The 16,397-nt window shown below is 42.7% G+C and overlaps 1 protein-coding gene across 3 annotated transcripts in view; it reads left to right on the top strand.

Moving 5' to 3' along the window:
• MAK (male germ cell associated kinase) overlaps positions 1–16,252 on the top strand; it is a 93,701-nt gene extending 77,449 nt beyond the window's left edge. For 2 of the 3 annotated variants that reach the window (XM_073678763.1, XM_073678764.1), the window contains exons 10-15: positions 1,482–1,663; positions 2,717–2,844; positions 3,362–3,490; positions 6,167–6,292; positions 9,114–9,206; positions 13,278–16,252. In XM_073678763.1, the coding sequence (XP_073534864.1) occupies positions 1,482–1,663; positions 2,717–2,844; positions 3,362–3,490; positions 6,167–6,292; positions 9,114–9,206; positions 13,278–13,426 (807 nt within the window). In that variant the 3' untranslated portion in view covers positions 13,427–16,252. The remainder of the gene's footprint in view (positions 1–1,481; positions 1,664–2,716; positions 2,845–3,361; positions 3,491–6,166; positions 6,293–9,113; positions 9,207–13,277) is intronic. The other variant, XM_073678766.1, reaches the window with a different exon arrangement.
• The last annotated feature ends 145 nt before the right edge of the window (positions 16,253–16,397 follow it).

Genomic DNA, 16,397 nt, shown 5'->3' with positions numbered 1-16,397 from the left:
AAGTTCGGGGTTCGTACTGGACAGTTAGTGTCCGGTGCTAATCGCCGAACACTGACTTCTCCCGGAAGTCCGTTGCAACGTTCGGAGTACCAGGGGAAGTCGGAGGAGAGAGAGAGAATATTTTCCAGATCAAAAGTTTGGGTCTCCATTGTTTTCAATGGGGTTGGGGTTCTGATTCAAGTTTAGGAACAGTTCTGGTACCTGAACCGAACTTCCACGTGTCCGCTCATCCCTAATCAGGACAAAGAGGGATTGAGATTGATTTCAATATGCCCAATCCTTTGTTCCCATAGGAGAAGCCTATGCTAGAATGGCCTGACTGGTAATTGTTCCCCTCTGCACTTTCACATAAACATGTATGCTCCACCGAGCCAAGCATGCAGGTTTATGGTGGATTCAGAATAAAATGGAGACCAGAGGGGAACCCAGACAGCACTACAGAGCAACAGGGGATCAGTATTAGAACATACATTAATTGCATTTAGGCCTTGTTTTGTCTATTTTTTGTATTTTTCAACTGTTATTAATTTGCACCTTTTTTTAAAGTTTATATTATGTGTTTGCCTGTTTTTTTTATGTTAGTCATTGTAGGCAGGGTTTGGAGTTTTAACATGATTTATGCGGATTCATGTAAAAAAAAAAAATAAATCATAACATTTTTGTGCACACGTACTCCAGTTTCCTTCCACCCGGAATAATTTTATGAAAATTGTGTACAAATTTTGTAACATTTTAGCAGAAGGAGTAACTTTTTTTGCTTTAAAAAGTTGCAAAAAAGTTAAACATTATGTTAGCTTTTTTTTTGTATATATTATTTTGCGCAAGATTCGGGAACCACTTGCTCCATTTTGAAGAATTTGGAGCAAAAAATACCACAAGACAAAAGAAAGAAAAGAACTGTGGTGAAGCGGGCCCATAATTTTTTTTTTCCAGACTATGCTGGGTCTAGTTTTTAAAAGGAAAAAAGGTGGACAACCCCTTTTAGAGATACTTCTATCTTTTGTCTCCAGGAGATAGGATCTTTGCAAGGAAATCTTCCAACATGCAGTCAAATGGAATCTGTTAGCAGGTTTTTACTATGCAATGTTTATCACTATTGGACTAGCTGTCTGGTGCCTCCTAGACCTGCTGCTCTGTATAACCCCGCCCCCACCACTGATTGGCAGCTTTCTGTGTGGGCACTGTGCATAGACAGAAAGCTGCCAATCAGTAGTGGGGGCGGGGTTATACACAACTCGGCTTTCTGAGCTCAGCTAGATCTTCAGAAGAGAAAGTGATTTTATCACTGCTGCACCAGTAAAAACAACTGATACATCGCCCAAGAATAGAGCAGTGTGGTAGGATTAGTTCTATGCAGCGGTTGTCCATTCCCATGTTATTTTTTTTATTAAATATGTAGAATAACCTGTTATCCAGCCACTGTGATGTCTGATACACTTCGACCAAAACCCGGATCATTTCTTTTTTTCTTTATTACGTAGAAGACGGTCACTAATGGGCCACAGAACAGCCTTGTGAACCTTAAACACGGGAGACGACGCTGGGGCCAGTCCATTTTTAAAGACAGCTGGGATGAGTTTGACACAGACTTTGGTATCTCATTCTCTAAGAAGCCCAGCATGGCTATGGTTAAAGAGAACAAAAATGACGGCTCTTTACATGGGTGAGCTTCCGTTAAAGCCATTTTCATGAAATGAATTATGTGAACGCTTACATATCTGTATAAAATGTAAAGGATTTGGGACATGCTAACAAGGCGAGAGGCAGGAGTAGACTAGGAAACTGAAGGACTCACTGGACTAGTCCTAAAATATTTGCATTGCACGAACGGAGAATAAAACTTTATTTTGAAAGTATATTGAGATCGCAAAGCCATAAGAAGGGGGTTAATAGAATGCAGTAATGGCATGGAACAGAGACATGGTCGTGATTTAGGGGGGCTAGGGCAGCTGACAGGTTCCAATTAAGACTCCCATTCTCTGTTGGACACATGGAAATTTGCAGCAATAAACTAACTCAAACCCTATATTTTGAATAGAAGTCTTCTGAGCTTCATATATGAGTATGCTGTCATCAGGGCAAAGGTCATTGTGCAGGGAGAGGGATGAGAGGAGCTGTGAATAACATCATATAATAGATGTTATTTACTGTTGTAAAGGAGCCAGGTAGGACTGGGTTACTTCCTTGCACTGCAGGTCTTAATTAGATGTACCTAGCTAGCTATGTCTAGAGAGCCAGGCTGGGTGTTCACTAGTTAGTCAGCTAGGGAGCTGAACAGTCTGTGGTGTTAGAGAGGAAAAAAGACTGATTAATGGTGGACAGTCTACCAGAGCCTGAGAGGTGTTGGAGCTGGTGAGTAACCAGCGAATGGGAAACACACTGAGTTGGTGTGGAACCTGATCTGCTGTCTGGGAAAGACTCTGGCATTGTTTAGCCTGCAGTGAGAGAAGGACTGGATTCTGAACGGGTGAGCCGGCTCTGGTAGTCATCTCCCTGTCTGTAATGACAACGAGAATGCTGAATAGTCTTCTGTACAGAACAAGAAGTATGCATCTAATATACAGCCGAGAGGCCAGTTTAAAAATTGCAGGATTTTTTTCTATAATATTGATAGAGATATGAAAAGAAGTAATATTGAAAATAATTTAAAAAATACACTTAACATAAATCTTATTTATACACAGGTAATTTTTCTAAGATTTTTTTCTGTTTTCAGTTTCACAGATCCAGTTCCCACTGGAGAATTAAATAAAGGTTCTTCAAATATGGGAATTCTAAGAACAGACTCTGGACAAGCAACATCTGCTAAACAACACTACCTTAGACAGTCAAGATACCTACCCGGTAAGTCATCATATGGCAAGCTGAGAAGGATTAGAGTTGTCTGGTTGAGAAATGCCTACTCCACACATAGATCCACGTGAGACTTGCATGTTGGTGAGTCCTTATTTTCTATGCTTAGGACCCCCATGATCGGCTTTTATCTGTAGTGGGGCTTGTTTATTCTCCAGTGCTGCAGTATGTCCTAATAGGTCGTCCGTAGGCAGAAAACCTGTTGTAGATCTGTTTAGGCCAGGCTGCCCATAAGTAACTATGTTCTAGAGCATTCTTTTCTGAGAGTATTATTGCATATCTCTGTCACACTGTTACATGGTTTAGGACACCGTTTGGTGGAGGGGTATGGCTATGCGTGTGCTCGGGCTGACACTAAGCCTCCACTTCTGACTAAGCACAAATTCCTAAATTCTTTTACTACAACGGCTGAATTATTATTTATTAATCCAGCTAATCTAGCATTACTATCTAGCCTTGGTGAGCTCAGTTTGTTGTAGTAACATGGCTTTTTTTCAACCACATTAAGGTATGAACCCGAAGAATGTAGGCCTAATATCTGCAAATAAAGACGCAAATCATTCTACCTGGGGAAGTGCATTATCCACTAAAACTCTTGCTCCGATAGGTGGAATTACATTTAATCGGAACAACGCTGGTAAGCACATTTGGTCATTAGTGGGCAAAAAAATCTATTTTTCGACCATTTAACACCGATAAATATAAATACTTCATCTGAGAGGACAAATTAACACAAAATGCCATACCTGTATGTTATTGTCCACACACACCATCTTTGAGTTGCAGCTGGAGTCCCGTGCACCTGAGGGGACTCTTTAAGCAATTGAACAGCTGGCATCATTCTGCGGTCAGTAGCTGGAGGCATGTAAAAAATGTGCGACCTGATAGATTGGCTGTTAGTAGTGATGAGGGCAAGTCCTCGTTACTCGAGTTTGCCTAGGGTGCTCGGGTATGCACAGAGTATCGCGGAGTGCTCAAGTGACATGTTCAAGTCTCTGCTGCCTCATGTTTCGCAGCTGTTAGACACAAAACATGTGGGGATTGCTGGTGTTTGTCAGGCAGTCCCCACATTTTGTGGCTGTCTAAGGCTATGTTCACACTAGGCGTTTTTTCCTGCAGCAAAACCTGATCTCTTCGCAGGAAAGAAGCTGCGTCAAAAACACAGGTTTTGGTGCGTTTTTTGCTGCGTTTTTCAGGATCCCAAAGTTTAGCTTTGCTTCCGCAGCAGAAGCATGAACACAGGTCACCAATGCAAGACATATGTGAAACCATATTAACCAGAATTACAAATGTAACAGTGGGGGAGGTGAATTGTTCAGGAATAGTTTACCTAACACACTGGCAGTGCATTGAGTTTGTAGGACACTATTTAATTTCACACTATGGTCTGCCATTGAGTTGCGCACAGATTGTTCAATTTCACACCTCCGTGGGCCACATGTATTGTTCAATCTCACACCTAGCTCAGCCGATGTTTACATTGTACACCTCACTAATTTAATTAAACTGTACTAATTCAAACTGTCATCTCAGGGGACCAAGACAAGAAAATTACAAAAATAAATGAGTTTCACATACTGCTGTACTTACTGCATTTTTAGTGAAAAAAAGCAAAACTTGATAGCTATGTTGACACTAGGCATTTTTTTCACCACCAATTACTTTCAATAGGTGAAAAAGTGCTGAAAGAAGTGACCTGCTCTATTGTGCAAAAAACATGCAAAGCACAAAATACTGTGATGGTTTTTGCAACTGCACTTGGGGACACTTTCAAAGTTTTCCCAATTTTTCGGACTGACTGACCTTCATTTCTTAAAGTAATGATGGCCGCTTGTTTTTCTTTACTTAGCTGCTTTTTTCTTGCCATAATACAAATTCTAACAGTCTATTCAGTAGGACTATCAGCTGTGTATCCACCAGACTTCTGCACAACACAACTGATGGTCCCAACCCCATTTATAAGGCAAGAAATCCCACTTATTAAACCTGACAGGGGCACACCTGTGAAGTGAAAACCATTTCCGGTGACTACCTCTTGAAGCTCATCAAGAGAATGCCAAGAGTGTGCAAAGCAGTCATCAAAGCAAAAGGTGGCTACTTTGAAGAACCTAGAATATAAGACATATTTTCAGTTGTTTCACACTTTTTTGTTAAGTATATAATTCCACATGTGTTAATTCATAGTTTTGATGCCTTCAGTGTGAATGTACAATTTTCATAATCATGAAAATACAGAAAAATCTTTAAATGGGAAGGTGTGTCCAAACTTTTGGTCTGTACTGTATATATTGCCTTAACTGACCTGCGGAGCAATTTTGAAATCTGCAACGTGTCAATTTCTTGTTTTATTTGAGGATTGTCCCCATAGACATGAATGAGATGAGGAATATCTGCAGATAATAACACATGTAATCCACACATGACTGTATCAAAGTTTCATCATAACTAAGTAACAGGAACTATCCAAAACAAAGGAGCTTTGGTTAAAACATGACGTACCAAGATGAGACAAAAACACTATAAAAATGCATGTAAAAAACGCACTTATATCGCAAATCCAGCATTTTTTTCTTATTAAGCTGCAGTGGTGCTTCTCATCGAAGTTCCCTGACCCTATTCTTATACTTCCCCGGGGCCGTCTTCAGCTCTTCCTGGCGGCGCTCCTCTCCTAATCCACCATCTTGTGACCACAACTTCTGACTGACCGGAAGTCAGAGGTAACGGTCACAAACTCTCAGTGTAAGTCTATGAGAGACTCGCTCTGGCCTTGTTCTGTTTCCCGTAGACTTGCATTGAGTTGTGACTTCCGGATCACCCAGAAAACACTTGAGCGATCCAGCAGGTCACAAAACAGGAGTAGTGCCAATAAAAGATGAAGACGGCGGCGGGTAAGTATGAGACTAAGTGCAGGGAACTTAGATTAGCTACACCACTCCAGCGCTGAAATAATAATAAAAAAAACAAACACTGGAGTGGTGCTTCAAAAACAAAACTCAAGTTACCTAATTCAGCAAATTGCGTAAAGGAAAGCAGCAGCAAAAAATGCACCAAATACTCCCCATAGGAAATTAACGTAAAAGTTGGTGGTCTCCCTTTTTTTCTGATATTCCACACTTTTCAACTTTTAATGCACAAAGTACAAATAGCAAAAACTTTGTGCACGTTGCAATTTTTTGTTGCTTGGTTTAACACTAAAAGCTGACAAACCGTTGATAAATGTGGTCTACTATGTGGCAACTTTGGCTTTCTTCTCATTCGCGAAATACGGCACTATCCTCTGTAAGATCATACATTATCCTATTGTCTTCTGTAGGAACCTATGGGGGACATGTAGGCCCTTCATACAACACAGCCGGGGGATACATCCCTTCCTTTCATAAGAAGGAAGTTGGCTCAGCAGGACAGAGAATACAACTTGCTCCAATTGGACTGGCAACAAGTAAGAGTCATGACTACAGGAATTTAAAGTGCTTTTCTAACTTAATTTTTAGGTAACCAAGCCATTCTTCTAATCCGTTCTCACTGTTGCTGTGTACACGCTGTTACCGTTCCCTTTATCACGGGATGTGTTATCATACGGTCTGACAATGTTAGCAAGGACTGGACAGCGTGTAGGTACAGTCGTCACTTTCATTCATACATTGCACAATGGAAAAAATGTTTTGTAATTGCCATTTTATATGGCAGGTCATTTTAATCTTTAGCATTTTTTTAATTTTCTTATTTTTTTCTCCCTTTGCATTAAGTTAGAAAAAGAAAATATATGTATATTTTTTGCATTGAACTCACACATATAAGCATGTATCAATTAACACATTTTCCTTTTAAAATCAAAAGGCCTGCAGACAAAGTCCCATCAGATTGACCTTTTAAGGGGTCTCCGAGACTAAAATAATGATCTATACACCGTCTCAGTCTCGCATCAGGCTTTTTGGTCCTATCCCTTATTTTTGTGGATTGATCAGAGACATTAAAATCAATAAGCTTTTTCACATCTTTTTTTTTTTTCTTTCCTTGGTGGACCCTTTGTACCCCCCCCAAAAACAGCAAAAAAACTAGACATATCCAGCTGTAATCAGTGCTATGCACCAAACCTGCCAATATGAGTGTGCTGTCTGTACTGTACTGTCTAATACGTAGTTTTTTTTTCATTTGAGAAAAACAAACGGAAGAAAGATTGGAAAAAACTAACTCAGAGTAAAAATGCGTTAAGCACACTGAAATAAACACGCATGAGAAAAAAAAGTAACGTGTGAAACCGGCTTTAGGATAGGTCATCAATATCAAATCATTGGGGTCCTACACCTAGCATTCCTATTACTTAGGTAATACCTGGAGCCATGGCCGCCGGAAATGTAGTGTCTGGAGCCAGAACACCACAGCTCAGTAGTAGATAGTGTAATACATCTGCAGTACCCTATAATGGCCACTATACAGTGCTGTAGTGTTCATACTCCGGTCAGACCCCACCAATCTGATGATGGGTGACCTACCTTTAAGTTCTCATTCAGACATTAGTAATTTTTCTTGTACGCAAAAAAAAAAAAGTGGTCCAAGTTTCATCAGTGATCATTAGTTTGGTCAGTGTGTCAGTTTTTACCATCAGAGTTTAATCAACTCTTCATAGATTAAAAAAAAAAAAAAAGGAAAAAAAAACGAATAGAGGTTTCTCCAATATCAAACAGTTTGTAAAAAAGAGACAGCACACAGATTGCATCCAACTGCTGGCCGATAATTTCACAGACCCGTAGACTTGTATTAGCAAGTTTATTCTTGAAACTCTGATCAAAACCACTTGTCGATTGAGCTGGAAACCAGGGCCGGCTCCAGGTTTTTCTGGGCCCTGGGCGAAAGAGTCTCAGTGGGCCCCTTTAACACATACCACGATTCATGATGCACAGATACCGCAGCGAAATATAGATATATAGTACAATGCAAAGATTTCACTTCTTACATTACATGAGCGATATCTATTGTGAATTCCACAATAGCTCAGAAACCGGTGAATCGCTCCATACAGTATACTGGCCCCCATAAAATGCTACATACAGGATACTGGCCCCCATATAACGCTCCATACAGGATACTGGCCCCCATATAACGCTCCATACGGAATACTGGCCCCCATATAATGCTCCATACAGAATACTGGCCCCCATATAATGCTCCATACAGGATACTGGCCCCCATATAACGCTCCATACAGGATACTGGCCCCCATATAACGCTCCATACAGGATACTGGCCCTCATATAACGCTCCATACAGGATACTGGCCCCCACATAATGCTCCATGCAGGCTGTGCCCCCACATAATGCTCCACACAGGCTGTTCCACCCACATAATTCCCCATACAGGCTGTTCCCCCCATATAATGCCCCATGCAGGATGTCACACCCCTCCCTTATAATGCCCCATGCAGGATGTCACCCCCCTCCCTTATAATGCCCCATGCAGGATGTCACCCCCCTCCCTTATAATGCCCCATGCAAGATGTCACCTCCCCATCCCTTATAATGCCCCATGCAGGATGTCACACCCCCCTCCCTTATAATGCCTCATGCAGGATGTCACCCCCCCCCCTCCCCACCATAGAATGCCCCATGCCTCCATACAATAAAAAAAAAATCAAATACACACCTCACTTCTCACCTGCTGCCACTGCTCCGGACTCCTCAGCGTCACTGGCGTCTTCCCGCTCTGCGCTGTGACCGCTCAGGAGAGAGCGCGGTGGGAAGACGTCACCGCGCCCTCTGACCTGAGACGTCACAGTGCAGCAGCCGTGGAAGAGACAGGACCTGCTGCGGAGGCACGGGGAGAGGTAAGTATTGCGCCGCGTGCCGGGGCCCTGAGCAAGCAGGGGAGAGCGGATGCTGGCATCGCTTTCCTCCGCTGACGGGTCCCATAGCGTGGCAGCGTGGCGGCGTGCCCGACAGCAAGTGGGCCCCCCCGCCTGCTCAGGACCCCAGCACTTGCCCGGGTGTGCCGGGTGCTGACGCCGGCCCTGCTGGAAAGTGTATCTAAAACACATAATGAATGTGTATGGCAACATTTTGGTCCATATTTCCCGCATGTATTTAGTAAATCTCCTGTGCTTTGTTAAAGGCCATGGTTATGGACATTGAACATCCCTTTTAAAGGCAGAAATCATGGCCGTCTATGCAGGGAGAAGTTGTTTCCTGAAACTAAACTTGTTCTGTAACCTGCACTTTGTTACTTTCTTTTCTCTTTTTCTGTTTCTCTCTCTCTACTCTATCAGCTTTACCCATTAGCAGTGATGCTGTGAACAGTAAGCCAAAAATTCTCAACCCAAAACCTACCTGCCCAAAAGCAGTTATTGAGAATGTCCCAGGTAATCTCCATATGGATGGTCTGTTCTCCACGTCCTTTCTTAGTCCCCAGTATTCTTTTATTATTCCTGTCTTTCTTTCTGTTCACTCTTGTACACTATGAAGCTGTCTGGTATCATAGATTCGATGTGTACATTCAGTTCCCACATGTAGTATGTGCTTTGTATATTTACAGCCTATGGGTGAAACCTCTCCAAAACACCAACCCTTATCGAAGCCAGATATCGGTGACAGATATTAATCCCCTTAGATCCTATGGTATTTAGTCATAGCATAAAAAACGGTGTCATTTTACGGTTTATTCCTATCTTAACCTTTTCTGTGATTTTAGTCTTTAAAACGAACCGGTCGTGTTGGATAATACTATTTCCATGCAGATATAGGGTTAAAGGTAATCTATTGGTATGATCAACCCTCCTAAGCCGTCTATAAAGGGCGGCACGGTGGCTCAGTGGTTAGCACTGCAGCCTTGCAGCGCTGGGGTCCTGGGCTCAAATCCCACCAAGGACAACATCTGCAAGGAGTTTGTATGTCCTCCCCGTGTTTGCATGGGTTTCCTCCAGTTTCCTCCCACACTCCAAAGACATACTGATAGTGAATCTAGATTGTGAGCCCCAATGGGGACAGCGACAATGATGTATGTAAAGCGCTGCAGAATATGTTAGCGCAATATAAAAATAAAGATTATTATTATTATTATTATATGGGCATGTATGTCATAGGAAGCTGAATAAAATGATAGCTTGATATCTGTGATCTGATGTCTTATTCCATAGAAATCCACACTTTTCTTATACACTGCTCAAAAACATTAAGGGAACACTTAAGCAACACAATGTAACTCCAAATCAATTACACTTCTGTGAAATCTACCTGTCCAGTTATGAAGCAAGACTGATTGTGAATAAATTACTCCTGCTGTTGTGCAAATGGAACAGACAACTGGTAGAAATGATAGGCAATTAGCAAGACACCCCTATAAAGGAGTGGTTCTGCAGGTGGTGACCACAGACCACTTCTCTGTTCTCAGCCTTTTTGGCTGTTGCTTTGGTTACTTTTGTATTTTGTCATTGCCCTCACCCCTAGAGGTACAGTAGCATGAGGTGGTGTCTACAGTACAACCCACAGAAGTTGCTCAGGTAGTGCAGCTCATCCAGGATGGCACATCAATGCGAGCTGTGGCAAGAAGGTTTGCTGTGTCTGTCAGCGTCGTGCCCAGAGCATGGAACAGATACCAGGAGACAGGCCAGTACACCAGGAGACATGGAGGGGGCCGTAGGAGGGCAACAGCCCAGGAGCAGGACCACTAACGCCTCCTTTGTGCAAGAAGAAGCAGTGCCAGAGCCCTGCAAAATGTCCAGAAGCAAGCCACTAACATCCATGTGTCTGCTCAAACTGTCAGAAACAGACTCCATGAGGGTGGTATGAGGGCCCGATGTCCACAAGAGGGTGTTGTGCTTACAGCCCAACACCGTGCAGGGCGATTGGCATTTGCCAGAGAACACCAAGATTTGCAGATTCGACATTGGGGCCTTGTGCTCTTCACGGATGAGAGCAAGTTCACACTGAGCACATGTGACAGACTTGACAGAGTCTGGAGACACCGTGGAGAGCGATCTGCTGCCTGTAACATCCTCGAGCATGACCGATTTGGCAGTGGGTCAGTAATGGTGTGGGGTGGCATTTCTTTGGAGGGCCGCACAGCCCTCCATGTGCTAGCCAGAGGTAACCTGACTGCCATTAGGTATCGGGATTAGATCCTCAGACCCATTGTGAGACCATATGCAGGTGCAGTGGGCCCTGGGGTCCTTCTGATGCATGACAATGCTAGGCCTCATGTGGCTGAAGTGTGTGAGCAGTTCCTGCATAATGAAGGCATTGATGCTATGGACTGGCCTGCCCGTTCCCCAGACCTGAATCCAATCGAGAACATTTGGGTCATCATGTCTCATTCCATCCGCTACATTGCACCACATACTGTGCAGGAGCTGACTGATGCTTTAATCCAGGTCTGGGAGGAGCTCCCTCAGCAGAACATCTACCGCCTCATGAGGAGCATGCTCAGGCGTTGTAGGGAGGTCATACAGGCACGAGGAGGGCACACACACTACTGCGCATCATTTCCTTGTCTTGAGGAATTTACACTGAAGTTGGATCAGCCTGTAATTTGATTTTCCACTTGGATTTTGAGTATCATTTCAAATCCAGACCTCCATGGGATATTAATTTACATTGATCATTTTTATGTTTTATTGTTCTCAGTGCATTCCACTATGTAATGAATAAAGATTTGCAACTGGAATATTTCATTCAGTGATATCTAGGATGTGGTGGTATTTTAGTGTTCCCTTTATTATTTTGAGCAGTGTATGTAAGTGAGCTGTTAAGATCTATGGGCCGGACGCTGATCTTCATGAGAATCTGCTTCCAGAGATTTTTTTTATATAAAAGGAGGAGTTACCAGTGTGAGACATGTATTAACTGCCACTTTGCTCTCATAATCACACACCGCTGTGCAGTGACAGCAGAGCCAACCCGGTAATGAGACAAAGTTCACTTCTGTTGTACTAACATATTGAACTGCCAGTTTCTTTCCTCTCTTGGTGCTTCAGCTTCCATCTCACAGGCAGCCATTGTGGGGGGGCGGGGGCAGGGGCAGTACAGCAGAGCTGACAGCACTGCAAATGTGCTTGCAATGAGACAAAGTTTAACTCTGCTGTACTGTGTTGGTTATAATCAGTGCAGTCCGCTCTACTGCAAATCTGTGCCTATCAGAGGAAAAGTGTTGCTACAAATTTTGATGATACACTTCTGTTATTCTGTGTTAGGACATGTTCAGTATTCGGTCAGTATTTTACATCAGTATTTATAAGCCAAAACCAGTAGTGGAACAATCAGAGGAAAAATATAATAGAAAGATGTCACCACTTCTGTATTTATCACCCACTCCTGGTTTTGGCTTACAAATACTGATGTAAAATACTGACCAAATACTGACCGCGACCTTAAAGGGACTGTGTCGGCACAGAATGACCGTTGAAACAAAGTACGGGCGCTCGGTGCATTGTGCCGTTGCTAAATAATTAAGTGCGCCTTCCCACCTGCTTGTTTTCCCCGCTATCTCCCCACTCTTTGATTGACAGCTCTGGCTTCATAGAGCCAGAGATGGGCGAAGATAAATAGAAAACAAGCAGGTGTGAAGGTATGCTTAATTGTATGGCCATGCCATGAAGCACTGAGCACCTTTTACTCGGTTTGAACAGTCATTCTGTGCTGACAGAGTCCCTTTAATTTTGATCTCACTGCAGAGCTGTGTGAGATTATGAGAGCAAAGTGTCAGTCATTACATATCATATCACTGGTAACTCCCCTTCATGTAACATCATTTCTGGAGGCAGATTCTCATGCAGAGCTGTTATCGGCCCCATAGATCTTAACAGCTCGTGGATTTCTCTGAAGACATCAGATTAGATATGAAAGTATAATTTTATTCAGCTTTTTATTACATAGACAGCTTAGGTGGGTTGGTCTTACTGACTGATTCCCTTTAATCTGGAGGTAAATAGCGTTAGAAAGGAGCCAGCGGCTGTCAGTAAATCACACAGGCGTGCCGACTCTGCGGCAGCTGTAAGCACGCTCTGGCACTGTCTGACGGCTTGCTCTGCAGTGCATCAGTGCAGAGCTGGCTGTCAGTTACAGTACTGGGGCGTGCTGACAGTCGCCGCTTACAATGCTGCGTGCAGCGACTGTAGATGCGCTGACACGTCTGTGTGGCTGAAATGTGGTGGATCCTGGGAGAGATGAAGTTCATTTTCTCCTATTGCCGTGCTTTCTGTATGGCAGTCAGGCACATTTCTAACGCTATTTACCTGCATACAAAAATGAATAAGGTTGAACGCTGAATGGTTGCTGTTGGCAACTACTTTTATACAGATTTGATAAATGAGGACCCTTTGTGTCTGTAGAGAGACCTTGCGAGTCCTGTGCTCACAGCAGCATCAGCACTGATGTAAGGAGGGTGTAGATTACATGAAATTCAGTAACTCCAATATACTTTTGATCTTCCATTTCAGATTATGACACATGGAAAACAAAAGCTGTGCGCACCCAGTTTCCTAGTCCAGCTTACAAACCAGCTGCAAAAAACCTCTCCGTGTTAAACCGCCAACAACCAATTCATGGAAGAACAGACTGGGTTGCCAAGTATGGTGGGCATCGCTAGAAGTAACGTGTATGAACATTTTCCACACTAACTTTTTTTTTGTGCAGAAGTATAAATGTGCTTGCCAAAACTTCTCAAAAGTAAGGCATCATTATCACATGGGAAAATGGTCATACTGGATGCTGCATTGTTCTATGCTCCAATTTTGGATACAAATAATTCCCCTTCATAAATAAGATCAATGTTTTAGGGATCGGAGTCTGTGGAAGTGTTGACATGTAGACACTTCAGTGGTTAAAAATGCTGTTTTTCAGATACTAGATTTTGTGCAGTGTACAGGTATCTAATGTTCTTAAAAGGAACAGTCAGCACAGAATGACTGTTCAAACCTAGTACAGGTGCTCAGTCCTTCATTTATGTACACCTTCCCACCTGCTTGTATTCCATCTGTCTCCACCCTTCTCTGGCTCTTATGAAGCCAGAGCTGTCAATCAAAGAGGAGTAGGGGTGGAGATGGATGGAAAACAAGCAGGTGGGAAGGTGTATATAAATGATTGGTCCCGCCGTGAAGCACCAAGCGGTGGGACTTCGTTTGAACACTCATTCTGTGCCGACAGAGGCCCTTTAAGAAAAGATTTAAAAACCTTATAAGAAAGGGTAAAAGACGTTGGCCATTTCTTTTAAAAGAAATCTGAGCCATGTACTACTGGTTAACATAACTCAGAAGCAAAGCAAAAAGGTAATTCTGCTGTGCACAAAATTGATTTGAGATATTGATCAATACGGTTAGAATTCACCAGCATGGCAAGTATATAGCCATACCAGGGGGCCCACTGCCATACTCATACGTGGCAGGTATATGTTATGGGAAGGCAACTTGCCTATGGAGTCATTTACTCAAGATTTTTAGCTCCTTTGGGAACAAAGTAAAAAAAAGCCATGTAAACAAATGTATTATATTCATTGAATGTGGGAAGAGACTTTAGAAAACTACTGCATCGGTATAGCAAGGTGTAAGTGCTAACCGATAGGACAATGGACTGGAGATGGCAAAATGGTGCAAAGGAAAAAAAATAAATCAGAATTATTACTACCACAAGTCAAAAGCAGCCCAAATGCTAGATTAGTTCCTTTGAAGTCACCTCGCATGGCTACTTGATCAGATAAGCAGCAGGATTATCCTGTGTCTCCATCAGTATTACACGGGAAGCCTGTAGTTATCTTTCCAAAGAACAAGACTGATCAGGAAGGACTAAAACGATAGGCGGAATTGCTTGTCCTCACCGGCTGCAAATAGGGCTGTTCCAGAAGACGTGAAGTCCCTTTATACTGTGGCCACCATTACCTGTTCCATACCTGTGCGCACCCTCCATGGGCTGTGAATTAGCTCGCTTCTGCCAGCCAGTCCACACTTTAGTTTACATTAAATGTACTACCTGTTTGCAGCAATAAATTGCTTATTATTCCCCAAAACCGAGAGTTAGCCCACATTGGGATTGCTTATCCTGTAGTGCCCCCTACTGGTCACTCTGTAAAATGCAAGTACAGGAAAAAAGATTTTCAAAAAAGGATTGTCAGGGCATTTAAAATAGGTCATCTTAACTAATGTTTGCATTCTCAGCTAAAATTGCAAAATATGAGGAGTGAAAAGATTAGACCCTGCTCCAGGGAACACCTCAATATTCTGTGGCTGCCAGATAGGAGCCCTGCCAACGGCCTACCTTCTCCTCTGTTGATTAGCCAGCCTGGCTCCATATTGTGTGTTGGCTAATCAAAAGTGGAGGCAGGGATGCCCGCAGGTAGGTCAAGTCCAGCAACCACAGTCCAGATTCACTCAATTCTACAATGTAATGTATTTTTATATTCTAACTAGTAAAAATAACAATTTTTCTACAGCCTGACTATTTCTGTAAGATGATAGTCAGCAATTAATAAGTGACGTCACTTTGGTTGGCACATCAGCTGCGCTTCCCTTTAGCAAGGGACATCCTGCTACTGTATACTTGGAAAGAACAGCACTTGTCTCTTCTGATACTTTAGTGTAGTCCAGATTTATGGGAGTTTTCCAGGCTGAAATGAAAAGTCTACAAGACACTGTGTGTGAGTGCAGACGGCCAGTGACGGTGTGCAATACACACACTGTCAAGATTCCCCTGTATGTGCAAGTTGACTGCACAGTCACGTGATTGTTCTATTGAGAGGAGCAAAGTGGAATCCAGTGGGCACATGACTTACAGTATATCCCGGGGAATGGTGTGACAGCCTGGGCATTGCACAGTCACCATTGGCAGTCCACAAAGTGACTTTCAGGCTGAGATGAAAAGTCTGCAAACAACTTTAATGGTCATTGATCAAGTGCAAGAAATGGCAACATTTCCAATCTGATCGTTCACTCCAACCATTTGTTTAACCCTTGATAAGAGAATTTTTCACATTTACTCAGTTGTTGTTACCTTACAGAACAGCACTTGTGCTTGAAGCAGTTTTTGGATTTTCCTCTTTCAACAAGCAACATTAATTGTTAAATGTGAAAATACTAATGTTACACTTTTTACAACGTTCTTACAGTATCCATGTCTGTAATGGTAAATAGACTTAAGCCAGCCATATACATAAGATGGCTGTCAGTCAACTCCTATACACATACATGCTCGTTCGGTCAGGCGCTCCTGTGTTCTCGATGAGAAAGCTGCTAGCTGACATAACTGCCAGCGGCTTACCTCCAGGTGAACAATGTAATGTCGATCAGTCAACCGGTGCCCCATACACTAACTGTAGGATGAACCCGATGATAGTGGCAGTTTTGTCCTACATTAGTCTAATGTGTATGGGGGCCTTTAAAGTTCTGTGGTCGGTTTCTGTTCCAGCAGTTTTTTTGTTTTTTTTTTAACTGAAATGAAGCTGATCACCCCCCTTTTGTACAGAATTTCTTGTACACCATTTTTTACCTTTTAAAATAGAATAAAAAATTAGAACATATCTAAAATATTTTTGGAGTATCAGCCTAAAGTGAATTTTTAGTTTTTCATTT

The sequence above is a fragment of the Phyllobates terribilis genome, unplaced genomic scaffold (genome assembly GCF_046119375.1).
Source record: "Phyllobates terribilis strain yellow unplaced genomic scaffold, ASM4611937v1 Scaffold_4__5_contigs__length_816908805, whole genome shotgun sequence".
NCBI lineage: Eukaryota > Metazoa > Chordata > Amphibia > Anura > Dendrobatidae > Phyllobates > Phyllobates terribilis.
Note: the sequence above shows the minus strand (reverse complement) of the source record. Positions and strands in the feature narration are given on the sequence as shown.